Source organism: Lathamus discolor, chromosome 11 (genome assembly GCF_037157495.1).
Source record: "Lathamus discolor isolate bLatDis1 chromosome 11, bLatDis1.hap1, whole genome shotgun sequence".
NCBI lineage: Eukaryota > Metazoa > Chordata > Aves > Psittaciformes > Psittacidae > Lathamus > Lathamus discolor.
Window position 1 is genome coordinate 6,523,642 of NC_088894.1, and position 12,612 is coordinate 6,536,253.

General features: G+C 48.5%; 1 protein-coding gene across 4 annotated transcripts in view; it reads right to left on the reverse strand.

The window, feature by feature from the left end:
- Nucleotides 1–213: 213 nt before the first annotated feature.
- Nucleotides 214–12,612, reverse strand: part of B4GALT5 (beta-1,4-galactosyltransferase 5) — a 38,295-nt gene continuing 25,896 nt past the window's right edge. For 3 of the 4 annotated variants that reach the window (XM_065691481.1, XM_065691485.1, XM_065691484.1), the window contains exons 3-9: nt 9,376–9,489; nt 8,466–8,590; nt 7,764–7,880; nt 6,750–6,937; nt 6,400–6,522; nt 5,898–5,999; nt 2,793–3,313 (exon numbers count right to left, since the gene is read on the reverse strand). In XM_065691481.1, coding sequence (XP_065547553.1) covers nt 3,166–3,313; nt 5,898–5,999; nt 6,400–6,522; nt 6,750–6,937; nt 7,764–7,880; nt 8,466–8,590; nt 9,376–9,489 — 917 coding nt within the window. In that variant the 3' untranslated portion in view covers nt 2,793–3,165. Of the gene's footprint in view, nt 3,314–5,897; nt 6,000–6,399; nt 6,523–6,749; nt 6,938–7,763; nt 7,881–8,465; nt 8,591–9,375; nt 9,490–12,612 lie in introns of all 4 variants that reach the window. The other variant, XM_065691482.1, reaches the window with a different exon arrangement.

Genomic DNA, 12,612 nt, shown 5'->3' on the forward strand with positions numbered 1-12,612 from the left:
GAAAGGACGCTTTAGCATACACAGGGTAATAAGAACTTGGGGAGCATCCCCATCCTGCACTCAGTTTGCTTCTGGCCAGCCCTAATGAGACATTTCTAACCAGCTTTCAGCACCTGGGGCGCACCTTTCTCCACTCAAACTCCAATAAGCACTTACCTCCTATGGCAAAAAAGCACACCCCAACCTCCTACAAGAACAGCAACCACTGCACTCTTTGTTCTCGAGTATGTATTTTTTACTGAAAAAATCATTCATAAATTAACAAATACAAAAATGTACAAACACATGGGTAAATAAATGCAATGACACAAAGGATTGCTTTGCTGAGAAGTGTGTGTGTGTTTTCGAACACTAGTCTTCAGTGCAAAAACGTCCCCCTGGCACCTCTTAAAAACAGAACGGTAAGCTCGAAAGCCATGACGATGGAAAAAGCTACGTTCGAGTTTAAAGCCACTTCTGATGGTGAGTGACCCAAAGCGCGTGGCTGTTGCTCTGACGGTACCTCCTTCAGAGAAGCAGAGCTTTACAATTATTAACTGTCGATAAATAGTTCTGCAAATAAACCCCACATGGCTCATTTGAGAGAAAAAAGAAGAAAGAAAACAGCATTGAACAGGACCTGCCCTGCAGCGGGGCTGAGCGACGGTGGGGACATGGAAGGGGCGAATGAGTGGCCTTGTTGGATTTCAGCTGCCAGAGTATGTACAGGTTCTCCTTAATGCGAGAATTTTTACACCATAACAGCACATGCGCTCGACAGTATGTTTTTAACAGTTACATTTACTATACAGTATTTGACATAGCTGATAAGATTAACAGTGCACATTTTCAGATATTCCACATTTTATAAAAGGGGGGGGGGGGGAATCCAACGTGATTAGAACAAAGGAACTATGAAGAGGGATGCTGCTGGGGGGATGGACCCTTTTGTGCCAACCGTAGAGTGCATTTCTGAGCAGAGGTAACAGCTTTTTGTTCAACACAAGGTGCGATGGGTGTCAGGTACACATCGAGGGCTGAGGATCCCGACTAAGGTAGTTTAAACACCTACTCACACACACATGCATGATTCCTGGGGTAGTGAACTTGGACTGGTTGAAATACATTCCTTGTTTGAAGCACCATTAAACAAAGACAGATTTCTAGCAAGGTCTCAAGATGAAAGAAGAGAGGAGCAGAGCAACGCGGGTTCAGCATCTGAAAAGGGTCCATGTGAATTAGAGATCGAGATTCAGAAGCAAAAGTCTTTATTGCTATATGCGCCATAAAAAGCAAATCCTCACCTCTGCCTATAAATAACCAGGTTGAATCCCCTCGGGAAATGAGTTTAAAGCACATGTAAATTCAAAGACTTTAAAACCTAAGTTACAAACTTATCAGCACTTTTCAAGGGCAGGCTTGCTGTCCTCTCATACCGGCCGATAAGGATCTACACAAGAACTCTTGTTTTCTAAACTAATGTTTTCTGGATACAGGTTAGGAATGCCCTGGGCAGTCACACCCACAACAGATGCGTATGGGGATCATACGTCCATGGAACTGAGAAAACAATGTAAACCATGAGAAGGAAACCGAAGGCAACCAACGCAATTAAAAGAAAGTTAAAGTACTTTGGAGGTTAAGTACCCACTGCTGTTATGTGTAAATACAAATTAAAAAGCAACCCCCAATGTATTTACTTTTAAGTCAGAGAGGTCCAGTAAAAGTGACTGTGTTGGTCTGTGTAAGGACTGGATTGAGTGTCAGTGGGGAGGAGAGCCCGGAGCCCAGCTACCCACAGCAGCACAGGACAGGAGGGGATGGCAGATGGGAGAAGGCAGGGGGCACTCCAGTTTGCATGGGGTGTCAGACCAAGCTCTCTGGTTCCCAGTCCTCATGTTTTCACTAGCTTGATGCACGTGTCCTTCATTTCTCTCACTCCCACTAACCTGTGACAACCTGCCCCACAGGCTGCACCTGTGCCAGCGCTGCTGTGCCGATGGTGATAACCAAGTGCACTGCCTGGCTCCGACAGCACCTCGCTGTGCTGCTGGACTTACACACTAAATACAGATTAAAACAACTTCTCAAACTGTACCATCATGTTGTAGGAGCACTAGTAGGGTGCTGTGGGGCTGGGGAAGGCTCAGTGTCCCATCCCAAGAATGGCACATGGGCAGGAGCAGCCAGCACAGGGGCTGCGCTTCCTGTGGCAGCACGGATGTGAGCTCGAGTAGTCTGCCAAGCTCACACTTGCCATCCATGGGGTAGAGAGCAACAGGCAAGAGATTTTATCCCATATGGCTTTTGGATTCATTTGCACATCATGTTGCAGAAGTGACAGAAAGGGGAGGTTTATCATAAACATTCCCATTTCCTCACTCTCCCTGGAAAAAGCCACCCGCGTGGTTTCTGGAATGAGCAATGACATGGCTGTGTTTCTCACCTGCTACACTGGAAAGTTTAGGGCCCTGTCCCACAAACATTTCTGTATATGCACAGCTTAAGTCATGCAAGCAGCCTCACTGGCTTAAAAGGGAACACCTTGCGCAAGTACAGTGATGCACACACAAGTGTTTGCAGAATTCAGGACTAAAATGAGTGACCGTATGTAAACCTCTAGCTTGGATATGAGCCATAGGAGAAAAATTAAAAGGGGCAATTTACACAGCATATTTACACTTACACTTCTTTAAGAAGCGATTCTGTTGTATATACTTCAAGCAGGTCATTTAAAAAACCGCACAGACATAGAAGAATGATATCAGAAGTCATTTGATCTGCCACCGGGACAGCTGCTGACTGAATCGCTCCCGACGTTCACCGTGGAGAAGCTGGAGTCCCTCAGCTGAGCTGCTTCCCAGAGGAGAAAGCACATCCGAGGTGAGTCCCAGTGCCAGAGATTGCTGGAGGAGGAATGTGGAGGAGACAAGAGCAGCAGGTCAAACCGTTGTCCTGAAACCCAGAAAGCAAGTGACGGAAGAAAGAGACTGCTGAGCTTGCTGCATGAGTATCGGGCTGGATTGGTACAGCTAGGGCAATTTGTGCGTGCACTTTCAGCCTTATTCTCCAAAATACTGTGATCCTTCATTAGACAAAGTGTTGCTTGTCCTCGACAACCCTTGGAAAAGGAAGTCTAGCGTGGTGCTTTCGTGGTGAAGGGCAGAGCAAAGTTATTTTCTCCTCTTAATATTCGGTCACCAGAGCCAGCTCCGGTGTCAGGTTAACAGTGATGTTCTTATACAAGGCGTCATATGTGACGTTTGGAAAGTAGTTCAAGTTATTGAGGCCGTCCAGGGCTTGTCTTTCTTTCGACTTCCTCAGCAAGGCATACCTATGCAATGAGAACCAGAGCCCCAAGTCACTTCCACGTATCCCACAGCCCTGCAAGGTCCTTCCAATGCTGCCAAAACACCCTTTAACAGTCAGTCCCAACAGCAGCTACAAAACAACAAATTTCAGAGCCCTTAATAAAGATAAATGTCACGTTTTCTACATGGATTATCTATATTAAATAGCGTAATGTTTAGAAAATTACAGCCCATCATTTGATGAGGAGCAAAATGCTCTGTCCCGCCAGCATCCAGCTGTAAAAACAGCTTCTAACTCCAGCCCAAAGCCTGAGGGCCCCATTCCTAGGAGGGGGGTTAGCTCAGGGGGTCTTGTTGAACCCTCACCACAAAGCAGATAAGGGGTGATGTGGACCTTTCCAGTTTTTAGCAACTGGATCACAAACAAGTGCAAAACTAAATGGTTTTAGTCAGGGGATGAGGTACGAGGAAGTAAAACTAGAATAATGATGATCTGGGGAAGGAAACTGCAGCTGGTACACAAGAACAGCCTCAACCAAATTTAGGGGCAGCATGATGAGATGTAAGGGCTAAGGCTGGGGGGGAAACAAACTAAAATAAGCACAAACATCTCAGCAGGACACTGACTTTCTGCACCACAGTGTCAGGGGCCTGGCAGCACCAGTAAGTGGGAACTGAGCTGAGACCTGGAGACAGAAAAAGCACCAGGGACGGGATATGCCAAGAGGAAAAGGAAGATGCTGGGTGACAGCAAAGAGGGAAGTGCCAAAGCCAGTTTCAAAGAGGTCACAGCATCAGAACACAAGCAGGACACTTGGTGTCTTGATGAACACTTTCCTCCTCCACGGATGAGTTTTGGGTCTCCCTGCTTGGGTGGGAGAAGCAGCAGACTTCCAGATAGCAGCAGTTAGCACTTGCCCATGAGTAAGGGCAGAGCAGAGGGGAGCAGAGATTCCAGGAGGCACAACTCAGAGGATTATCTATCACCAAACCTTGCCTAGGCTGGGCGTCAGGCTCCAGACACAGCAGTGGAGGCAGAAGCACCCAGTGACACAGGTATCAGCCTCACTGGGGAGAACCACTGCCTTGCCCATCTTCACTGCAGATCCCTCCCTTCTGCAGCACTGACCCACAAGTCCTGCTGACATAGGACTAGAGCTCCTGCCCAGGGTCAGGAAGGGACCAGGGAAGCATCAGGAACAAGTGCTCAATCCACTGCACTGCCAGCTTTCCACGCCTCAAGGGTTTGACCACATACACAGCTTTTTAAGCCAAAACCAACTTCTGTTTCAAGAGTGAAATGAGAGAAGTATCTCCCATTCTGGCTGCACTCTGACAGAAATGAAAACTAGGGCTAAAGATGACATAACCTCAGATGGAAACTCTCTAAAATGAGTCTTCTGTAAGAAGAGACCAGCAGATAGCTCAAATGGTATCTGCAACATAAACTCTCCCTGCTGCCTCTTCCGCCAGCAGCAGCCAGGAGCCCCTTTGCAGAACAGAGCTTGCACTGTCCAATAGCTCATCACACGAGAGTCAATTCCTGCAGCTGATTGTGAAAAAGGTATTTCAAATAATTTGGCATTTCAATTTCAGTTTGGCAACTCAAATTCTACCAAGGTTTCCAGTCATGCAACCAACCTTAGCACGCTCCAAAACAACCTCATGAACAAAGGGGTCAGAGCCCTCCTGGAAAGCTCCAGAGAGAACGTAGCTTTTTGAGAGAAAAGACTGGACACACACAGTACTTATAATCATAGAATCATAGAATAGTGTGGGTTGGAAAGGACCTTAAGATCATCTAGTTCCAACCCCCCTGCCATGGGCAGGGACACCTCACACTAAACCATCCCACCCAAGGCTTCGTCCAACCTGGCCTTGAACACTGCCAGGGATGGAGCACTCACAACCTCCCTGGGCAACCCATTCCAGTGCCTCACCACCCTAACAGGAAAGAATTTCCTCCTTATCTCCAATCTAAACTTCTCCTGTTTAAGTCTGAACCCGTTACCCCTTGTCTTGTCACTACAGTCCCTAATGAAGAGTCCCTCCCCAGCATCCCTATAGGCCCACTTGTGCTCCTTAGGCACAGGGGACAGTCACTGCTCCTGAGGGATGTCCAGAGTCTCACAAAAGAGCAAAGCCTGAATTCAGGGGCCCTGTACACCCATCCTGCTTTGGGGCCAACAGGCAGGAACAAAAGAATGGAGAGGGATGAGTTGCTCCACCTCAGCACTGCAGTGGAAGCATGTCGGAGCTGCTGCCATCTCCCTGTTTGCATACACCATCATTATAAAATGGTTTGGGTTGGAAGGGACTTTAAAGCTCACCCAGTTCCACTCCCCTGCCATGAGCAGGGACACCTTCCACTACAGCAGGGTGCTCCAAGCCCTGACCAACCTGACCTTGAAAACTTCCAGGGATCCAAGGACCTCTCATAAGAGGGATACAGGGTATGAAATGGAGGGATGGAGGAATCCAGGCAGCACTCTGTCTCCATCTCCCTGCAGTTAAGTTTCCCTCATGAGTTAAGGCTGTTCTGTTATTACCCCCATGTTACAGAATCTTCGCAAAGAGCTTTGGGATTCTTAAAAATAATGTACTTGCCTTCCTAGGAACTGCACCTCTCCTCGATGGTGGTGGGGAATTGATTTATATTTCCCTGTGTCTCCTTCTGGTCGAGTCACCGAGAAGCCTGCGTACTGCACTCTGTTAGAAAGGGGAGGGATAAACAGAACATAGGAATCAGTCACTGCACTTGCTGTGTCATCAGCACTTGCCAGGGCTGCACAGTTCATGCGCACGGGGCTCCAACAGCAGCTCTGCCTCTCCACCCAGCAGATAAGCTCATCCTTATGCAAACCTCCCCATTCCAACCTGGGCTCTGGGCAAGTCACACGTTGCACCTCCAAGCTTCAGCTCAACTAAGATCAGCCTGAGCTCAACAGTGTGGGATACTGCAGACAGAGACAGTAATTTCCCAACCAGCACTTCTCTGTTTGCTTCCCATGTACTGCCTGGAGCAGCCCCTGTTCCCTTCGAAACACTGCAGCTGGGCTGGCTCACAGAACCACCCTCAGATGCAGAGCTCAGGGACGAGCTCCCGTACCTGTTCCAGAGGTCATCATCTTCACCACCCCAGCCCCAGAAGGCATTAGGGAAACCGTTGATCTTCTGAAACTGCTCAACAGTCAGGCCACTCACCCCACCGAAGAACTCGTTGTAAGGGAGCCTAGGTAGGAAAGAAGGGGTTAGGGCAAAGCCCACCAGTGCTGCAGCTCTTCTGCCTGCAATGGGGGAAGCCTGAGCTGTGAGAATACTTTCTTCCATTCCCCTCCCATGCTCACTTCACACAAAGCCCCAGAAGCAAACAGAGATTGGTCTTTCACCTTTAAAGAACCAGAATCTAACACTGGCTTCTCAGCTGTTATGGTAGAGGGGAGGAAGAACAGTGCTTACAGATACATGTACTTATCCAGCTTGGCTGCAAAGTGCCTCGGCATCTGTCCACACCCATAATAGTTACGGTCATTTTCTGGTATGTGGTCCACATCGTGAAAGATGAGACAGTCCCAATCCAAGTCCTTCATTGCTTCCCGAAAGCCAACGTTGAAGAGCATGGCACGGTTAAAGGGTTGGTTTCCAGCCTAGGAGGGAGAAAGTTCCTTCTCAAGGGGAGTCCCATGCAGTTTGTGCTCTGCATGTGCATTCTCAGCCTTGTCTAGAAAGCTGCAGAAGGCAACCAGCTCCCACACTGGTGCCACAAAAACAAATGATGTATTGGACCAGACTGGCAAGATCAACCAAGACTTAAGTGTTCAATTTACTGTGCAGGAGCAAAAATAAAGATGCTAAAGACCTATTACTTGTCCACTTAAACAAAACAACTCCATTTTGATCAGTCTTTTTAAGACGAGGTAGATATGGAGAAACACCTACTGAGTGGATGAAGCCAGAAGTGACAGGTTCACATACACATCAAATGACTGTCTTATGTTTTCAACTCATGAAGGTCATCTAGAAACTGGCTAGACAAGGATTGCCTAACTCTGGTCAAGCCATTTCTGTGCCTATGGGATGCTCGCCAGTACTACTAGAGATACACAAAAATAACACATTATTTAAACTGCAAACACCTGGATCACAGTTGCCTTTTTAAAAAATATCTGTTCCAATACAGAATTAACCAAAAAAAAAACAAACAAAAAAATTATCAAATTTTTACTTCATTTTTTAGGTACAACCAGCCATTTTGGGGCACACCTCTCAGCTGTGTCACTTTTATGCAGAATGGGACAACTTACACATGGCAACATGAACCCTGAACCTGCCAAGGGTCAAATGATGTGACCTGGCAGGTAACCTCCTTGGCACACAGCGCAGAGCTGCGCTTGCAGCTTTGGCAGGCACATCTTTAGCGCAGCACATCTGTGGCCCAGCGGCTGCTGCTAAAGCCCCCCAGGGCTCACTCACTTGTTCCACGACGTAAAAGGCGAACTGTAAACGTTGCCGCTGCAGCATGGGAATAAGGTGCCTGAAGAGGACAGGAAGATGTTCGTATCGATTGCGGAATGGGATCAGGATCGCAACCTGACAGGGAGAGGACACAGCTCTTACTGCACCGAACCAGTTGCTCCTGCTGTCAAGCAGCCCCCGGGATTGGCTGTTACAGGAGCAGCACTAACCATGGTGTCTACCATGTAGGACTGAGCAGCTTGAAACCCTTCCAATCCCCACAACATGGATTTCCTAGTCACTTTTGGGGAAACTACTGCTTTGGGGAAATTCAATGCAACCTTGAGTGGAAGGGAGACTCACAGCTCCCTACTTCCATTGCTTCTGCCACCTTGCCTCTCTGGGTCAAATCCTACCCAGGATAAGGCAGCAGGGGCAATGGGAGGGCCAGCAGCAGGGAAGCAGGGAGGAGCTTGTTGCCTGGTTCCTTCATAGTCCATGCAGAAACTCAGAGCTGACTCATGCATCACTAAAGCAGCCCTTGAATTCAGCGTTTCCTCCCTAGGCACTGCAGCTTCACACTTCAGAGATCCTTATATTCATCACTCTGAAGCTGCAGTACATCGGAGATGTTCCCAGTTATGTCTTTCCATCACCCACCCGGGACTCTCTGTTCCCCTGTGCTTAACAGTGACTTGAGGCTGCCCAGCTCCACATTACCTTCCAGCGAGGCAGGCAGTCGCTCGGCTTCCAGTGGCCTCCCAGCTTGATGGAAGGGTCTTTTGAGAAGAACTGGTGGATATCCTCCATCGTGATCTCACTCATATTTACATCGATGGGGCCCTCTGCAACACAGCAGGGAGAAGCAGAAGAGGGGGTCAGGAACCGCTGTGGTCCTGAGGCAGCTTGTTGCCCGCCTGGGACAGAGCATTGCTGCATCCCTGCCCTCTAGCCCCATCACTGAATGCAGACAGCCTCTTCTTTTCTCCAAGCACCAACAAAAATGAATAGGAAATGCTGCTGGCATGACTTGCAACACCTTCATTTCCTCAGCAGATGGGCTCTGTTCGGCCTTGTGACCGCTGTTGGATGCAGTTCTTCCATCAGAGACCCACACTGCCCAGGGCACGCTTCTGCACCTCCATACAGGCTTCCAGCACACACAAACCCCCACACCTCAGCAGGAAGCCCAATTCTCCACTGTGGTATTGCTTTGGTGGAAGCATTTCTCCCAGCTGCAGTTCCCTCTGGGGTGGATCCAGCCCCGTGTCCTGCACCAGCCCCTGCCCAGCTGTACCAGGACAGCTCAGAACTGGGACCAGCAGCGCTGCTGAGGGGCCACCACTGCCCCTGGAAAAGGGCTGGCTGAGCCTTTGCACCAGCTCACAGTGTTTGCCAACCAATGGGCTCCTGCTTCGGCATCAAGACCTGCCTCCAACATAGCAGGGATTAGTGTGAGTGGGTAAACAATGAATTTCCAGGAGAGGACCAGGCTCCAAACAGCACTCCCATTTATCTCCAGGTGCTGGCAGGGAAAGGTGCAATGCTGGTGAGCTGGGGAATGCCACAATGTGCCCTCCAAAGCCATGGGGAGCAGGAAAGGGTACAAGGCCACTGGGATGCTACTCACTCATAGAAGGGAGCCTCTCAGGACAGGTGTGGTTGGGGAAGTAGGTAAAGTCTTCAGGAAGAAACGTTGTGGCTTGCAGAAAGGTGTCATTGTGGTTCAGGTCAAGAGGATAATCTGGGGGATGGGGAACAAAAAGGGAAGATTGAAAACAAGTTTACTTTTGATCTGCAGGTCTTTGTTATTTCCAGCCACCTCCCTGTGGTTCCAGCCTGCAAATGTGTCCATGGCTGCGGATGTCCCCAGCAGCATGGGGTGTCCCCATGCAACATGAACTCTATCTGGACTTGCAAATCAGGCTTCACATTTTCTGACCTAAGGAAGAACTTTCAATGTCACCTTTAGGTGTCACAAACAGCTCAAAGCAAAGGAGCACATGGCACTTGGAAGGAAAAGCTACTTAGCACCTTGTCCCTGAAGGATCATGGCACAGTGAAAGGGAACACGCTCCTCCAGTGGGTCTTTTCCAGGTCCCAGTGCCAGTAAGGAGTGTCAGTGCAGCAGCCTGCACAGGGAAATCCTGCCTTGCATCCTCCTCAAAAGATCAATGAAAACTATCATGTTACACACAGCCTCTCCTCCAGCTTGTATTGTGCAAGAGCAGAGGAGCCCAGCACAGCATATTTCCCTATTTCTCTACTACCCCCATTCCCCTGCATCCTTTTTCCTCCTGGGCAAAACCCTTCCAGCCTCTTACACCTGTAGATGTCTTCAGGAGGTTTTTACATTACCATAGAAAGCAGAAGCTCATGGTTAAGTTGCCAGCTTTGCATAACGCATCTTAGTCAATCATGACTTCATTTTAGGCACTAGAATTAAGCTCCCTGCACCAGCTGCTACAGAAAGATGCTGCCTCTCCACCTTCTCCAAGCATCAGGTGCTTAGCAGAGGGTTGGCCTTTAGGTCCACAGCATCAGCACCACCCTTACACCCCACAGAGGTCCTGGAAAGCAGCCATTTACAGCTGAGCCACCCAGTCCCATCACAGGCAGCTACCAGAGCAAGGTGCTCTCGTCCTTTCCAACTACCCTGCCGTGCACAGGCATTCCTGCAGCAGCTAGCTGCAGAAGCACACCATGGGGCTGACATTCACCATGCTAACTCCCTGGTTTCTCATGGGCATAAAACAAACCAGCTGGTGTTCAGGCACACAGAGACAAAAGAAGGTCTAGTGTCCACCCCATCATACCCTGAGAGCTCTCTGGGTAGCTCTGCAAAGCCTTGGGCACAAGGATTGCAAGTGACCCATCAGTAAACAGTCAGGACCTTAAGATCACCCAGTTCCATCCCTTCCAACCCAAACCATTCTATGATTTACAGGAGGTAGCCAGATTAAGTTATTTTACTGAACCCAGTGTGAAATTCGGTTTTTTTTTTCTTTTACCCAGCAGCTATAACCTTTCAATTCATCTCACACTTAGCTTCAAGAACATATTGATAGGAAAAAGGTTTCACATATTTTATCCCCAGAGCAATTTAATAAACCCAGAATTACAGTTTAATGAGGTGAATGAATCTGCTAAGATTAAGAGCTAAGAACCCAAGTCATATGTAAGGATAGAGACATTTAAGTAATTGCATAAGCACAGTATATTTTCCATAGCAGAAAGGCTGCTGCATTTAATAGTCACATTCATGATAGATCAAGAAAAAATAATCTAGTGACAATTTCATCCTTCAAACCAAAGCAGGGAGGGTTGCCTTTACCTGCAAGGTCAAGAATCTTTCATTTAAATCAACCAGGACAAGTCATTGCTGGCCTGATATTCCAGCTTGCTTTATTGTGCTAGTAATCACATCATTAATACTGCTTATTCATTCTAATCAGTGGTACACAAACTATCTCAGACTCAAGATGGACTTGTAAACAGAACCTAAGGGCTTTCCAAGTATGATAGATAGTGTTTTGGATGCTTGATACTGCTCTATATTTTAATAACCAGATTCCCATTAAATCCCTATCACTAGAGCATGCTCTCAATACTTAGCCCAGCGGATAATGTACAGTGAAGCTCAGCTCCCCTTTTTTGCACCAAGGGCTGCCTTTTTTGCTTGCAAAAGCACAGAAGGGATCCCTCTTGGCCCACTGAACAGGAAACCTATTACCGCATCTATTTGCAAATGCTGAAAAAGTTATAAATTACTTCCTCATTTTAACACAAGAGGAAAAAAGCTAAGGGCAAAGAATAAATGCAGATGGATGGGGACAAGTGCCCTGTGCTCGGTCACCTTGCCATTCACAGTGGGGTACTGCATTTTTAAGGAATCTGCCAGAAATTAAGGTCCCAGGAGGACACAAGCACAAGGCAGCACGCACAAAGAACAGCACACATGATGTATGGGAAAGGTTGCAGCTCAGAAAGCATCAGCCTCCAGCTTCCCAGTGCTCCCATGCAGCTGGAACAGGGACAGCTAGAGAGGGGCCACAGTGTCTTCTGCCCAAAGTGGTTTGTGACCTTTGCCAGATCACTCTCAGCAGCAGCATCCCTGCCCTTCCTCTGCACGCCTCTCCTTGGAAGAGTGGAGGGAATGCAGGGATGGACACCCAGTGCTGCCCACAGGGTAGGACAGGGGTAGCTGCTGAGGCAGTCAATGCCTTTGGCTGGGTCCCCCCTGCAGCCATACCATGTGGGTTTGCTCTCCTGGCCATCGCACTGGGGAAGGATGCACATACCAGGCAGTGCCACCGCTCCAATCCCACCAAGACACCCGAAAACAGAGTCAAGGAGGAAAGATACTGATCCTGGTGTTAGCATAATCCTTGCAGCCACAGTGCCATGTGCCTTACAGATGTCACCACCATCCATCATTGTGCCTGCTTTGACCTGCCTGCCAGGGAAGGTCACCCAAGGATGGTGCATAGCACCTGTATATGTCAAAAACATCCTTGCAGCTGGAGTTCTTGGGGCAGGAAGGTATCAGCCCATGTCAGAGCTGGGACGGAGATGAGGCTCAAGCAAAGCCAGTTATTTTCAGTTGCAGCAGTACTAGCATTGCTGACACTAACATGGTAACCACTTCCCTGTCTGCTGCAGGCAGGTTTTTGGAGGTCTCAGAGCCCTGAGGATCAGGACCACAGCAGGACAGCTCTTGACTCTCATCCCCACAAGCAGTAGCAGTGGAGTGTCCAACCCTCCTCCCTTCAGGAGCTCAGCCACTTCCTCACCCTGCATCTGCTTTACGTGATGTTTCCAGCCTTAAAAATAGCTCAGAATGGCAGCCCTGGCCAGCTTCAGCAGG